Source organism: Nicotiana sylvestris, chromosome 8 (assembly GCF_000393655.2).
Source record: "Nicotiana sylvestris chromosome 8, ASM39365v2, whole genome shotgun sequence".
In the NCBI taxonomy this organism is placed as follows: Eukaryota; Viridiplantae; Streptophyta; class Magnoliopsida; order Solanales; family Solanaceae; genus Nicotiana; species Nicotiana sylvestris.
The window spans coordinates 10,992,292-11,008,452 of record NC_091064.1 but is presented as its reverse complement, the minus strand read 5'-3'; the positions used below and the strand labels follow the sequence as shown (position 1 = coordinate 11,008,452).

Below are 16,161 nucleotides of genomic sequence, written 5' to 3'. Positions count from 1 at the left end.
TGACCAAACAGACTCTACTGGGGAATATTTCTATGAAAGGAAAAGATAAAAGGGAACAGAATAAAAGACAAAGGAAAAAATGACTCTTTAACAAAAGAAACTATAAATAAAAACTTATCAAACGAAAACACCGACTCTAATGGTCATGACATGCATATGTGGCCTATCCTTCGTCATCAATCGTCTTTCGAGATCTTCCCTTGACTATCCCCCATCTGATTCCCAATCTTATTCGATTTGTAGTGCCCGAAGGGTTTTCACTATCAAGCCTCTCTCATTTTGGTTTTTCTCTCAGCTTGCGTCGCCTTATGGTGTCCGTAAAGATTTTCACCGATAAGACTCTCTCATTTGTATCACTTTCCAGCTGGGGATTTGGAGTGTTGCCGGTATGACTCTCTCTGCTGGAGATTAGAGTCCTTTCTGCTGTGGAACAGAATGTTATGTTCGCCGGTAAGACTCTCATTTGTCTGACTTGGCATCTTTTGCAGACTGATCAGAAGGTCTTTCTTTGGACCGTAATGTGGGTTTTTTGGATAGGCTTAGAAAGAAAGGGTATTAAAGGCTCAAAAATAAATCAATTTGGGGCTCAAAATTACAACCTTCGAAATCATATTTGTTTATAACAAGCGCAACTCTTGCCCCAGTTTCTTGCTTGGGGATTATTTATTTATTATTATTATTTTAATTTTTATTACACTATGCACACCATGCACATTATGCACACTATGCACCCTATGACCGAGCCGTGAGGCGCCTACGTATCCTCTTTGAGGAATCAGGTCAAACGTAGTTCCCAATTCCTCTGTTTTCATTTGACTTTCTTTTGTTTTTTTTTATTGTTATCATTTTTCTTTTCTTTTCCTTTTTTTTAGTTTTTTTTTGATTTTTTTTCTTTACCTTCCAGGCTCGTATTTCCTAGTCGTTGCTATTGATTCCAAACGAGGGGTATGAAAGAAAATAAATAAGGCTCAAAGGGGGGTAACGAAGGATAAAGTGTTTAGATAGCAGAACAAAATGCCTTCGTCATTCCAGTCTTCAAAACATGCCAAATGCAAACAACACAATTGATCATAGATTTATAGTCTCTTCCGATGGTGCTGGACTTGACAATTATGTTAAACACTTGCTTTTTCATTTGTCATTTCTAAAGCACCGTTGGGCGACACTCTCATTCTCATGAACGACCCTCATGCCAATTTGGCGAATCTTGCATTTAACGGTTTTCTTTAAGTTTTACTTGCCCCAGTTCCACATGACTCGGGCTTCAAATAATCTCAAACTGTTCTTATTTCCCTTAAATGCTTTGATCACCTCTCCAGGGTTTTATGATTAACTTTAAAGACCAGACCCAAACTGTGTGCACATGTCATGTCACAGAATCGGCGTTGAATAAAAATGATAAAAGTACTAAACAAAAAGATGACTGGAAACAATAAAAGACCGGCTTTTGTATTAGACTACCGGCGAAATGGTTTGAATAATAAAACAAACAAAACAACCAGAATAAAATCCTAACACAGCCTTGACAAAACTTAAACAAATTGATATGACAAACTGGAAAGATAAGAAGGTTTGACACAAGACAATATTCGGATTACAACCCTAAGAATAATCCGGACAACAGAAATGACAACAAAATAAGACACCACCAGCTTCTCTTTTGCTAACCAAGGAACGGAGCGTCCTCCCACTTTATCAAAATTGACATCTTTAGCCACTGAGCTTTGCATCAGTATTGTCTAGACCATTTCCAACTTCGATATCATCAACCTTAGTCAACAAGTCCCAATAGGATTCGAGTGCTTCTGCTATCAGGCCTGATCCCCGCAAAGTGTGCTTCTGGGTCTTGTATTTCCGACTTACCACAAACCAACCACCTTCTTTCTTTGCGATTCAAAACAGGTTAGAATGGACTCAGTCGGTCCTCATTATTAACAACATCTCTTTTTTTCATTTTTCTTTTTTTCGATTTTTTTTTCATTTTTTTCCCTTCATTTTCTCTTTTCTTTTTTTTCGATTTTTTTTTCTCATTTTTTGTTGTGGTCGAATCTTATGGAGATTGCCTACGTATCATGACCCCGCATGAATCAGACCTTGCGTAGTTCGGACAGGTTATGAATAAAGTAAATAAACTAATTTTAAATTATTATTATTTTTTTTGAATTTGTAAAAGAACTGCTTTAAAAGAAGAAAGGAAGTATTTTTATTTTATTTTTGACTGATTTTCTTTTTTGAAAGAAAGACTTCTAAGAATTCCTTTTCTTTTGATTTGAAATTTGAGAATTTCAAAAGTAAAAGGAATATATTTTTTTGTTTGAATTTTCATTTGTATTCTCTTATTCTAAAGAAGAAAGAAAATATTTTTTTTTTGGAATTTTACCTTTAATAAAAGAAATGCTTTCTAAATTTTTTTTTGAATTTTGAATTTTCTTTTCAATTTTTAAAGAAGAAGGAAAATATTTTCGGATTTGTTTTATTTTATTATATATATTTTTTTTAATAATTAAAAAGACTTTCTAAAGAAGTCAATAATGGAAAATATTTTTGGATTTTTTGTTTTGAAAATTGGGAGTCTAAAAAAAACTTTTCTAGACTTTTTGGCAGGACAAATATTTTTGCAACAAATAAAGATATATATACATTTTTTTGAAATAAAGAAAAACTTTTTAGATTTATATATATATATATATATATTTGCAACAAATAATAAAACCACTTTCAACGCCCGACTCTTTTTATTTTATTATTTTTATTTTTATTTTGGCATCTAAACAAATAAATAAATAAAAACCCATTTTAAAAAACAAGACTCTTTTTCATTTTCATTTTTATGGCAAGACAAACTATTTTTTTTTAATTTTTTTTTTTTTGAAAAACAAGACAGAACAACGACTTTTTTTTTTCTATTTTTCTTTTGCTTTTAATAAAACAAACTAATAAGACATTTTTTTTCTCCCAAAATTTCGGTAGAGTTTTGACAGTATTTAGGCATTGTTTTTTTTTCTTCCAAAAATAAACAATCAATTCCCTAACCGCTATTTTTTTTTCAATTTCAAAATTATTATTCCTGATATTCAAAAGTCAGTCAACACAAAAGTCCGAATCAAATAAATGCGCAAATAGCAGCAAGTAAGATGCATCAGGATGGTCATTTTCATTTTTTGGTACACCTGTCCTAGACAGACCCAACCCCTGTGTTGAGCCTCCAAAGTCAAATGCACGTGATGCAAACAAACGTTCCTACTAGGGATCCGGCATGAAGCTGAGTTATTCTAAGTGAAAAAAAACCTGAGGCATATTGTTCTAGCCCTGGCTTACCCAAGTGGACAGCTTGAGCCGAAATGGGGGCAACGTACCGGGAGCACGAAAGTCTGCCCGGCCTAGTTACTTGTCCCAACTTCGTCTTATTTGGTATGACTTCTAACAGAAAGGTGGGCCACGCGCACGTGTACACCATAAATTCAGAAGACTCAGAAAGAAGAAGGGTTTCGTAGCAGTTTTATATACACAATTCAGATAATATTAAAGCGGTAAAAGCATCATTTAGCACATTAGGCATATATCATGTAAAAATAAAGCCAACTATAACAGTTATTTTAAGCTCGAATTCTTGAACCCTGAACCAGTGGTTCTGGGTTAATATTAAAGTCCCCAGCAGAGTCGCCAGAGCTGTCACACCTCCTTTTTTCGCCCCCGAGGGTGCGTGGGAGTTTTCTCCAATTAAAGGACAGTCGAAACGGGATTTGTTTGTTTGTTTCAGAGTCGCCACTTGGGAATTTTAAGGCGTCCCAAGTCACCAATTTTAATCCCTGAATCGAGGAGAATATGACTCTGTTTATTATTCTGCGAACCAGAAATCCTGAGTAAGGAATTCTGTTAATCCGGAAGAAGGTGTTAGGCATTTCCGAATTCCGTGGTTCTAGCACGGTCGCTTAACTGTTTTTATTCTTGGCTTAATTATCTCGATTTTACATTTTTATTGCATGATTTTGTTACCGCTTCTGTTTAGATTGTTTATAATTAAAGACCCTTCTTCGAATCGAATCACGCGTACGTGTATTCGTTTTATATATTATATATTTTTTAACGTGAAAAATCGTGTCACGCGTACGTGTACACAATGATATTGATAATATATTTATTATAAAAATAATTATTTTTCCGAAATTGTGTTTAAAAATAAAATTAAGAACATTCGCCTTTCTTAAATAGTGAACCGCACATCTCGGGTTTTATAAAATTAATTTAATATCCCCCGACGAATTAAAATTTTGGCTCAAAGTTGCGCGAACGCATAATCCGAACTGCCTTTAAAAATGTAATTTAGGCCACGCGAACGTATCCCTAATTTCACAAAATATTCTTGATAAAATTCTCTACAAATTGTTTATTGCATCCACTTATTTTTATATGAAAGCCATAGAGAAACATTGATTTAGACGTCTCTATATTTTCTTGAAAAGCATTCAAAAGTTATTATGTGTTGACCGCAAGTCTTATTTTACGCGTATGAATTATATACCTCAAAACTATTCAAATTTTAAAGAATTAATGATATGAAAAAGAAACAAACAACATGTAACTAAAAATACTACCATTTTTATCGTGGATACAACATTAATATATCCAAAAATCGAATCGCATATAAAACTGGAAAAAGAATTAATTTGATAAACAAATTAATAGTTTCTGAAGAATTTTCATTGTTATATTTAATGCGAACTCTATTTCTACATATCCTTGACATAAAATGTTGCAATTCGTGCTTATAAATCCCATATCCTTCTCATATACTTGTTTTTAGTCCAAAGTTATAATTATTTAGTTAATTTTTGATTACGAAGATTGAGTTTGAGATAAATAAACCAATTCTTATTCTCTGCCTATGCGAATATTTGCAAACACTAACTCTATATTTTGTAAAAAAATCATCGACATTATTTCATACATTAAAAGAAATGAGTTGATCGCGTTCCTAAAATAACTATGCCATTTGTTATTAAGAAAGAGAATTAATCTACCAATTGATTTAATAAGACGACATCATCTAGCCTTAAACAAAATTGGATATTTGACAAAATAAGCTAGTAATGTAATTTCTGGGTATTTCCGTACTATTCTTTACTTAGCTAACAATATCACAAGATTTAATTAATGGCCAATTTTCTGCAATGTTCCCTATCAATTCAAACAGTAAATGTCATCACTAGTCCTCAAAACATATAAGATTATCGTGGAATTTACTACTCCAGAAGGTTAATTAGTTAACAGTTTATCATGTCAAGTATAATACTATATTAACCAACTAAAACAAAACTGAAACTTAAACTAATAAAATTTAAATGAGTAGAAGACATCCTTATAATTCCAAACTTCATTTACTTGCCATGTTGAAGCTTTTCATGACATGAATTTACAGATATGTACCTGATATTGGAAGCAAAAGAAAATGATGATGAGAATCAGCGACAGTAATAACAATATAGCACAACAGCAACAACCCAGCAACAGTAACAACTCAGGAAAAGAGTTTGCAAATCAGTAGAGCAGTAATCCCAAAAACAAAAGCTTCAAGCTTTGAATGAAACAACAACCATTAATACTAATTTCAAACAAAGAAAGAAAGCAGAAGATTTTTTTTAGTTTTTATTTTTATTTTGAAAGCTTAAATATTTTTCGGAATTTTTCTTTCTCTTAAATGTTCAGCCCTTTTTTCTCTCTTCTATTCTCTGTCCGTTTTTTCTCTCTATCTGTATGTGTATTTTTTCTTGTCTGTCCTCAAGACTTCTTATAACCCATCCCATAAATCTTTCAATTAATTAAAATCAATACTTTTTCTCTACCCAACCCATTATCTTCCCACTCATCCTCATTACATTAAATAAACATATCACACCACCCCATTATATTTTGTCCCCCATGCCTAACATAAAATAATACAAGATTCCCCCACTAAATTTTGTCTTGTCCCCCCTTTATATTAAATAACTATATCACAACCCACCCCATTACATTTTGTCCCACATGCTTCATATAAACAATTACAAAATGTACAATTCCTAAACTACCCCTCCGACCTTACTGAAAATTACCAAACTACCCCTGAACGTACTACAAATTACCAAACTACCCATCAGCTATAACACATCAATTAATCAAACTTAACCAAAATATAGGCAATATGATTAATTTCTAACAATGTTCAAACAACAAATTTCATGAACATGATTTCTTCAACATTTCAATAACAAATCACATGAACATGATTTCAACCACAAATCATATGAACACAAATTGAACAACCAAGAACAACTAAAATTTGATTGAACAATATTTTTAGCAACAACAAACCTATTTTCGGATTTAAACAACAACAACAATCAAACAAGTATATTTAGATTTCTAAATTCAATAATATTGAACTTAAAATCAACCATAACAACATTACAACCAACAATTCCTATATCAAACTTAAACAAGATTATGAGACAAATTCAAGAGATAATCATAAATGATAAACAAGAAATCAAACTATACAAATTTCGGATTCAAGATCAACAAACATAATATGAACATGAATTAAATCTAAAAATAAAAACGACGGATTCAAATGATTAAAACCAAACATACTTCCCTTATTACAACTAAATTCTTTTAGGCAAATGACAAAACAAAACCTAAGAAGAAACAATTATGAATTTAAACTTGAACTTAACAATATTAACAATTTCCGGAAAATACATAAAATACATTAAACAAATTGAAGAAACAATTAATTAAACTTCAATTTGTATCTAACTAATATTAAACTAACAAATATTCACTTAAACAATAATACAAACATGAAATAAACATGAAAACAACTAATTAAACTTCTATTTTGAAATCTGAAAATTAATTTTAACAAAGCACATGAACATGAACAAACTAGAAAAACGATTTCAACGATGAACAACGAACAAAACAAGAATCAAATATTTAACGATTTTAACTTTGAGAAATATAAAAACGAAAATGGACAAAATAAAATTCAAAACTACTAACCGAATTGAAACGACGAACGACTAACCAACGACGAACTCGAACTTAAGGATTTGGCTGAAACAACGTCGAAGCAGTAGCAATGGAGGTTAAGGAGAAACAACGGCGACATCCGTTCGGAGCAGCCAAGGCTGCTCGTCGCAGCTGGACACGGGCAGCAGTTGACGCGGCAGAACAGGAGCAGCTGGTCGACCATGGCAGCAGCTCGACGTGCTTGGAAGGAGGAAGAGGCAGCGTCGCAGCAGCTGGGAGGAGGAAGGGAAGCCGCATCGATGGGGTTCTTCCTTCGTTGGTCGAGGGTTTTTCCGGCGTGACTGGGGTTGCCTCGGGTGGAAGACGAGGCTGGTTGTTCGACGAAGAGGATGAAAGGGACTGCGAGGAAGCAGCCATGAACGAGCTTGAGCTTGGGGTCGTTCATGGTGCGACGAAGAAAGCTTGGGGTCGTTCATGGTGCGATGGTGGAGTTGTTGGTGTTTAAAAGAAGAAGAAGCAGCCATGAGACCGCTCGTTCATGGTGCGATGAAGAAGATGAGGACGAGGCAGCCATGGGAGCTTGAGGGGGAAGCCATGGATGAGCTTTGGAGAAACTTGGAGAAGAAGAAGATAGGGAAGGTGGGGGGGGGTGGCGGATTGTTTAGAAATTTTTTAGGGTTTTTGTCTTCTTTTTGTTTTGTTTTGTTTTGTAAAATGTAGACAAAGGGGTTTGGGTCTTTTGGGTTATGGACTGGGTCGACCCAGTTCGAAATGGACTGGGTCGTAGGGAAGATTGGGCCATTTTTTGGGCATGTGGCTTGAAATCGAAGAAGAGGCCCAATTCCGACTTTCTTTATATTTTCGCTCTCTTTTCTTCTTTTATTTCTCTAAAACTAAATTATAAAAATACTTAAACTATTATTAAGAATTAAATTAAGTTATAAAAGCGCAAATTAACTCCCAATAACAATTAACGCACAATTAAGTAATAATTAAGCATAAAATTGTATATTTGGACATTAAATGCTAAAAATGCAAACGATGCCTATTTTTGTAATTTTTAATTTTTGTAAAACAAATTTAATTACTAACAATTGTAGAATTAAATCCTACATGCAAAATGCGACATATTTTTGTATTTTTTATTAATTTAGCAAATAAACATGCACAGACAAATACAAATAATTATTCAAAATATCACAAAATTGCACACCAAAGAAAAATCATTTTATTTTTGAATTTTTTGGGAGTAATTCTCATATAGGGCAAAAATCACGTGCTTACAGCTGCCCCTCTTTGCCCGAAGACACGAAGGGTTTTCGTGCAAAGATAAAGCGAGCGATTTTTGCCCATCCGAGTACTCCGTGTGAAGCATTTTTTGAAAAAGATTTGACCGAACCTTTGCTTCAAAGGTTTCCTACATATCCTGGGCTAAACAGGAATCAGGTCAATGTAGTTCGGGAAGTTTTGGTAGCTGGGACTACCGTGGGACTGTGATGTTACTGCTGCTTCGTGCTGTTTTTACTGCTTGCTGACCTCCTTATTACACCTTACTGTAAAGGAAATACAAAATTAAACTAGACTATGGTACATGAATTATAAAATCTTATCTAGATGTTTATAATGACTCACAGAACTATTTGACCACCTAAAACACATTTTTATTTTTTTTGTTTTTTCAACCGGTGTCCAATATCCGCATTGTAGCTCGACTACATCCGCATTCGTGTTAAGGGAAGAGCAACCCTCTCCGCTGTACCGCATCCTTTGCTAGTCTAAAACACATATTCATTAATTAAAAGTTTAAAATGCTTGGCCAAATATTAAAAGGACCAAAATCAGAACTTTTCAAAAATGAGGGACCAAAATTGAAATTGGAAGAAAAGAAGAAAAAAGGAAAAGAAAAGCTTTTGAAATTATTTCCCATGCTTATCGGCTTATCCCAAGAATCTTCCTTCCGCTACCGAAACCAACTACACATTACATTAAATACTATATCTACTCCTCAAAATCCTGACCGTCATAGTCATCAATCACATATTGTTTCAATAATCCCACGGTTATAATAGCTGTAATATACTGTAACTATGCACCATAGTTGCATGCGATTTAAGCCCTTCATTATCTTAATGGCCTTCTTACGATAATAATACAGATATTCACCAAAATTTAGTTAAAACAGTCTGTTTCAACTTTCAATTCTCTCCTCTCTCTTTCTCTCTCTAGAACCTTCCCTCCTTCCAATTTTCTCTCTCTACCTATACATACATAAATATCCTGTACTGGTCTGTATATTCACCTATGCAATCTCTGTTTCTTCTTCTTCTTGAACCCTGATTTCTAGTTATTAGTCTCTATTCTGTTGGTTCTTTGTTTTTCTTTTTGTTTTCGTTTAATTTTCTGTTACGAAGCTTTTTAATGGAGATGCAAATGACAATGGAGGATTCGTGTTCGATTTCGTCGCTTTTTGAGGTTTCTTCTGGAAGATCCGCCGGTGCTAAAAATCGAATAGTTCGGCAATTTACGAAGATACCTATAATACCTTGCACGCCTCGAAGTTGTAAATTTAGGGTTTGTTAAATCTTCTGTTAGGTTTGGTCAAATTTACTTTTTACTTGTCTTGTTTTTACTTCCTGAAGCTGAATTTTGAAGAATTGATGGGGAATTTTACCACGGTATTGTGAATTTCGTGCTCGCGAAGTTGCTAAGTTCGGAACATTGTGGCAATTGTTGGTTCGGAATTACCGAATTTTGAATTTCCTGCTTGATAATTCTCTCAAATTTGTGTTTCTATTGTTGTATTTCATGTGAAAGTTCGGAAAATTTAGCTGTTTGTTTGGTATATGTGATATTTGAATCTTATGGCGGGTAGACAACTAGGTTTCCCCAAGACGAGTGGTTGTAACTTGAAAGAGCAATTAGTGAGGAGAACTTTGAATAATGTGAGGTCTCAAGGACATACGTATATTGAGCTTAGAGAAGATGGGAAGAGATTAGTCTTTTTCTGCACGCTATGTCATTCGCCGTGTTATAGTGATTCTGTTCTGTTTAATCATTTGAAAGGTAGTCTTCATACTGAAATGGTCGCAGCTGCTAAAGCCACATTGTTGAAGCCGAATCCATGGCCGTTCAATGATGGTGTGCTTTTCTTTAAGGATTTGGAGCATGATAAGCAGCACTTGCCTATCGCGGATGTTGGTCAAAGCAGGCTGGTTGGCACGTGTCTTGTAGATGAAAGTAGCCTTGCTATTGTTGAGTATGGTGGAAATTCGAGACCTAATGGGGATGTACCTGATCTCGAGGATGAGTACTGTGAGTTGACTGGTAATGGACAGAGTGATAACTTGGTTATTCCGGGTGTGTTGTGTAAAGATGAATTATCTGATCTAGAAGTGAATCTTATTGGTATTGGACAAATTGCTGTGCGGCTTACTGTGCATGACATTGACTCTAAAAGCATTCTTAAAATATGGTGTGAATGGTTGGGAAAGATTGATTCTGATGATATCGATGTCTCTGTGGTGCCAGATCATGACTTTGCGGTTGTTACATTTCCTTATAACTATAATTTGGGTAGGAAGGCGTTACTTGATGACAGATTTTTGCTCCCCTCCAGTCCTTATTCGGAATCTGAGGAGACCATAACCATTGGTGCTGGAAACAAGAGGAGGAGGAAGTCATTTTCGGACCCGGAGGATATCAGTGAGTCTTTAAGTAATCAGTGTGATTCTTCTGGGGAAGAATCTCAATCAACAAATAGCTCAAATATGAGACTGATATTGGGAACACGTGATGATCAACTAGTGGGTTCAAGAATTATATCCAGCAAAACTATGAGGAAAGAGTTGAGGAAACAGCAGCGAGTAGCTTCTGAGAGAATGTGTGATATCTGCCAACAGAAAATGCTTCCTGGTAAAGACGTGGCAGCTCTACTGAACAGGAAATCTGGAAGACTTGTTTGCAGCAGTAGAAATTTGACAGGGGTAAACGCTGCTCTGTTTTGTTGTTTTTCCCATCTGATATCTGTTTATGTACTCATGCATTGTGGTGTTTTGTTGTTGTTCCATCTGATCTTTATTTATGTACTCATGCATTGTGTTCTAGACATTTTTCTCCACTTTTGAAACCTTATTGAAGATCCATTATCTGAATACTACACTCCATGCACTTACTATTTCTGTGTCAATATAGGCGTTTCATGTGTTCCATGTATCCTGCCTGATTCACTGGATACTTCTATGTGAATTGGAAACTTATGGAAAACCTGTCGACGAACCAAAAGTGGAAACCAAAGCAAAACGAAGATCTAAGAGGAAGACTGGAGCCAAACACAGTGCAAAAGGGAAGAAAGATGAGATAAAACCAGTGAGGAGACAGATATACTCGGTGTTCTGTCCAGAATGCCAGGGCACTGGTATAAGCATTAAGGGAGATGACCTGGAGAAGCCTACTGTCCTGCTTTCTGAGGTTTGCCACCAACCTGCAATTTGCGATTGCTCTCATTCCACTTATAGTTCAACTCTTCCCTCTCTGGACCCCCCCCCCCCCCACACCCACACCCACACCCACACACCCACACACGGAAAACAACAACAACAACAACATACCCAGGATAATCCCACAGGTGGGGACACCCACACATGGAAAAAAAAGAAGAAAAAGAAAAAGGAAGCAAGAATTAATGTGGTTCGTTTCATCTGCTAGGATAGCTGTTGGTCACCATGCTAATGCTATTTAATTCATTTGTATTATCTGTTTCTTCAGTGTCCTATCTCTTCGATTTACGAACGAAGTGTACTCCCTGTTTCTGTATGCATAATGCAGTTTGGAAAAAGTTATATTTGTTTCTGGGTAGTAATCCTCGGATAGACTAGTAATCTCTAATAATATCTCAGAATGCCCATATACCAAAAGTTATATTTGTTTCTGGCTCATCAAACCAGCAAATGTGGTGGGGAGGTTCATTTAGACTTGCACCATCAAATGGTGCATGTTGCATAATATACTCATTTGGGAGTTATTACTCCATCCGTTTCATATTATATGAGGTAGTTTGACTCGGCACGTAGTTTAAGAAAAAAGAAAAGACTTTTGAAACTTGTGGTCTTGAAAGCCTAAGGGGTAAAAAGTTTGTGGGGTCATGACATTTGTGTGACTATAAAAGCTTCTCATTAAGGGTAAATGTGTAAAATAAAAGAGTTTAAAGTTGAATTATTTCCAAATTTAGAAATGTGTCATTTGTTTTGGAACAGACTAAAAGGAAAAGTACCTCATTTAATATGAAACGGAGGGAGTACTTGATAGCTTATTTCTTCTGTTGGTTAAAATAGACTTGTAGGAAACAATAAATTCAATGGCTTTAATGGAGTAATCTCTATCCTTAAGTAACATAAGCCCCCACTATGTTGTTGCATGAGTTTGTGGCAGAATTCCTCTAGGATTTACATAGACAAAATCGGAATCCAAGTTCAGCAATAACTTGAATTTCCCCAGGAACAAGTTTTGAGTTTTACTGTTATAGAATCTTTTGGGAAGAAATCAGGTATTTATAACACTTTTAGGAATCTGCTAAAAGATGTCTCTTAAATCAGACAACTTTTTGACACACACTTCCAACTGTCACCTTTTAAAATAAAGTTACCTTCTCTTCTAATTCCAATCGATAACATTATCAACTTTGATTTTCAGATGTTCAGGTACAAAATTAAACTCAGTGATGCACGTAAAGCATGGATGAAGAATCCTGAGGTGTTGCCCAACTGCTCAACGGGCTTCCATTTGCCCCCTGAGCATGATGATCTTTCCCAGGTTGGAATATCAGACCTGATGTGTCTATACACTGGGAACAGACTGTCATTAGGGGTCTTAATATGCTTTTCTTTTTGCTGTTTCGCAGGAATACGTTTCACCACTCAAGTTGCTGCACTTTTATCGTACTAATGTTCCTATCTGAGCCAATATTCTAAGAGTCACATTGACAAGAGCATTCACAACTATGATATGTGTTTAATGAGACTTTACAACTGTGATATGTGTAGATTGAGACTTTACAACTGTGATATGTGTAGAATTTAGTCCAATTGTTGCTAATCTTTTTCTGTAAATGTAACATGCCTGTTGAGACTACTGGTTGCTAAAGTAGTGTGTATACATTGTAGAGATGAATGTCTTACACGAGAATATCAATGCAGCAGATTATTTTCCCATAGAAGTGTGTAAACCTCTTTGCTAAAGATGCATGTGAAGGTGTTTGGATTGGCTTTAAAGCTGGTCAACACCGTGGCCCATATTTCTTTTACGTTTTTCCTGCGCCCCCTGGATAACAGAGTTGGGAAATACCAACTTCTTTAGGCTTGAGGTTGTATCGATGTTGGGCCATGGAGCTATGCTACTATCTGTAATCTGTTGATTATTTTTTACATCTTCAGTTCTTTTGGACTAAGAAGTGTGATTGCTTCAGAACATCTATTGGTGCAAAATGCAAGCATAGGGCTTATGTCACGATGTTGGACTTCTAAGAGCTCAATTCTGCTTTAAATTATCCCAACTATGTTTCCTACTCAGGGTGCTAGATGATGATTAGTATATAGTGCAGGAATGTTTAGAGTGCGCACCTGACTGCAAGGTTATTACTATGTCCATCTGAATTTGCTAAAGAGTCTTTTTGGAAAGCCATCCTGTAATTGGAATTGCAGCCTAGACGATTTGTTTGTTTGTCATAGTATAATTACAATGTAATTACAAATTTACTGTTTGGTTGCATAAGTATAATTATACAGTTAGATTAAATTTTAAATTAAGTAATTATCAAAACTTAAAAGTTAATATAATAAATATATGCCTATAAATTTTTATAAGTATAAATGATATTATATTTTATATTTAAGATGTATATAATAAATATATGCCTATACATTAATTTAGTAATCATGTATTTATAACTAAAATTGTAAAAATAATTTTTATATATTTTTTAAATTAATAATATTTAGTTTAGATATTTACAAAAATAAAAAATATACGTTTTGTAAGAACATCATGGAATTAATTTTTGATAAAATAAATTAATATTTACAAAATATAATGTCATAACATTATTCAAATGTTTGACAAAACTAATTTATTCTAACTAAAAAATGAACAGCATGCAATGTGAGCCAATACTACTAAAACAAGTAAATTTGAATCATGAATATAACACAATTTCAAAATTCAAAATAAATAAATAAAATAGTTTAACATATGTCAAATTTCAACATAATAATAGTAAGTTTCAGTGCAACTTAATAATTAGGAAACATGATAAGTTTATAACCACATTCAACAATGAAAATTCGCTTTAATTGCATCACTCATTATATGCCAAGTTTGTTTATGACTCGTTATTTCTAATATTAGGAGGTGTAATTTAAAAAAATAGAATAATAAAATAAATAAAAAGTAAAATATAGTAAGCAATTACATGGAATCACTAGAAGTAAAGATAGAGAAATAAAAGATAATTAATGTACCAAGAAAAATATATTTTATAATTTCAAAAGAAATTAAAAAGTAAAAATAAAATTGAAAACTTAAAATAATAGAAATAAAAAGTTATAAAGAAAATAAATTAAAATAAAAACAAAAAGGAAAGAAACTAAAAAGAAACCTTGTAATTACACAGTGTAATTACCACCAATTCTCACCTCCCCCTTGAGAATTAGAGAGTGTAATTACACCCCTCCAATTACATCCAATTCATGCTGACCAAGTAATTACTTGGCCAAAAACACATGTCAAACTGTGTAATTACACCCAATTACATCCAAATCTATTTCCAAGATGGCTTTCCAAACAAGCTCTAAGTGTTTTGAGTATTTCCAATTTTAAACACATAGGCATTGCTACTTCAATTTCAACACTTAACAAATGCCTTAGTTAACTAATCACAGTCAGGATCCTAAAATGCCCCTTTGCTATGTGAAATAGGACAGGCTAGCCCTTCGTTAAAAGTTGGCCTCTATTCTACCCTTGCCGTTAATAAATGGGCTCATATATGTCCTCCATCACTAACGAAATATTCATAAATCCACGTGGAATAACATTTTGCATTTTAAAATCCAAAACCATATACTTCCTAATTAAAAAAAAGCCACATGGATTTAAAAAATACCCCCACCCTTCCTTTTTTCCATACCGGGCCCCTACCCCACCCCCCAAACAGGAGCTCTATATCTCTCTTTCTCTCTCTCTCTCTTTGAGAGATGCCTACCAGCCCTCCGTGCCGGCCAACCGCTGGATTTGATCACTGGTGGGTCTAGTCGACCAATCATGGCTACTCCCCTATCTTTCGCTTCTTACTCGTTCTTGTGGATAAAAACACTGTTGATCGACAGTGAATCGACGACCTCAAATTTGGCCGGAAACATCTCTCCGGCGAACTTTAGCTTTCTTTAACTTCTCTTGTATTTTATCTACTTCTGCTTGCTAGATCTAATAGAAGACAAAGAAGAAAAGGTTGGGACTTTTGCCGGAATCTTGCTGGAAAAATTTTTGGTGGCCGTTTGCCTTGCTTCTTTAGCAATGTTATTCCGGCGCTCATCGTCGTTAGAATAGTATCTCAGGCTAACCATTTTCAGATCTTTTCCTGTCTCTTGATGCCATCACTGTTTTTGGCTTTGCTATTCATTATTGCTTTGCTTTATGACCCATTTTAGTTTATAGTTCTGTGTGGGTTTCTCGACCTTTTTTGTGTAATATTTTAGTGTTGTTCCGGTATTTTTCGCCGTGGTACCAATGCCGTCTCCGGACGTTAACTGTGGCTATAAATTCGGGTGCATGTCTTTCTTTGAATCTAATCGGTTTTTGGATTTTTGGTGATTTTAGTTGGTCGGATAATTTCCGGCGCCTCCGTTCGTTTCAGTCATTGTCCTATGGCCGGTGCTTTGAATGGTCCAGATAATTTCAAGAAAACCCATGTTCAAATCTTGTTCGTCAGTTAAAATCCATGTGTTTTGAATGGCCGACGAACTTTACTTTCTTTCTTTCTAGTGTTGTTATCTAGCAAGATTGGGGGTGGCAGGTGTGCTGTATGGAAAAAATGAGGGGTGGGGTTATTTTTTAAATCCAGGTGGCTTTTTTAATTAGGGGATATACGATTTTAGAATT

At 34.7% G+C, this 16,161-nt stretch overlaps 1 protein-coding gene across 1 annotated transcript; it reads left to right on the top strand.

Moving 5' to 3' along the window:
* The first annotated feature begins 9,189 nt into the window (after positions 1-9,189).
* Positions 9,190-13,220, top strand: LOC104213186 (uncharacterized). The gene is made up of 4 exons (XM_009762632.2): positions 9,190-10,997; positions 11,206-11,481; positions 12,703-12,822; positions 12,911-13,220. Exons 1-4 carry the CDS (start codon positions 9,876-9,878, stop codon positions 12,965-12,967), a joined length of 1,575 nt encoding a protein of 524 aa, XP_009760934.1. The 5' UTR covers positions 9,190-9,875; the 3' UTR covers positions 12,968-13,220.
* The last annotated feature ends 2,941 nt before the right edge of the window (positions 13,221-16,161 follow it).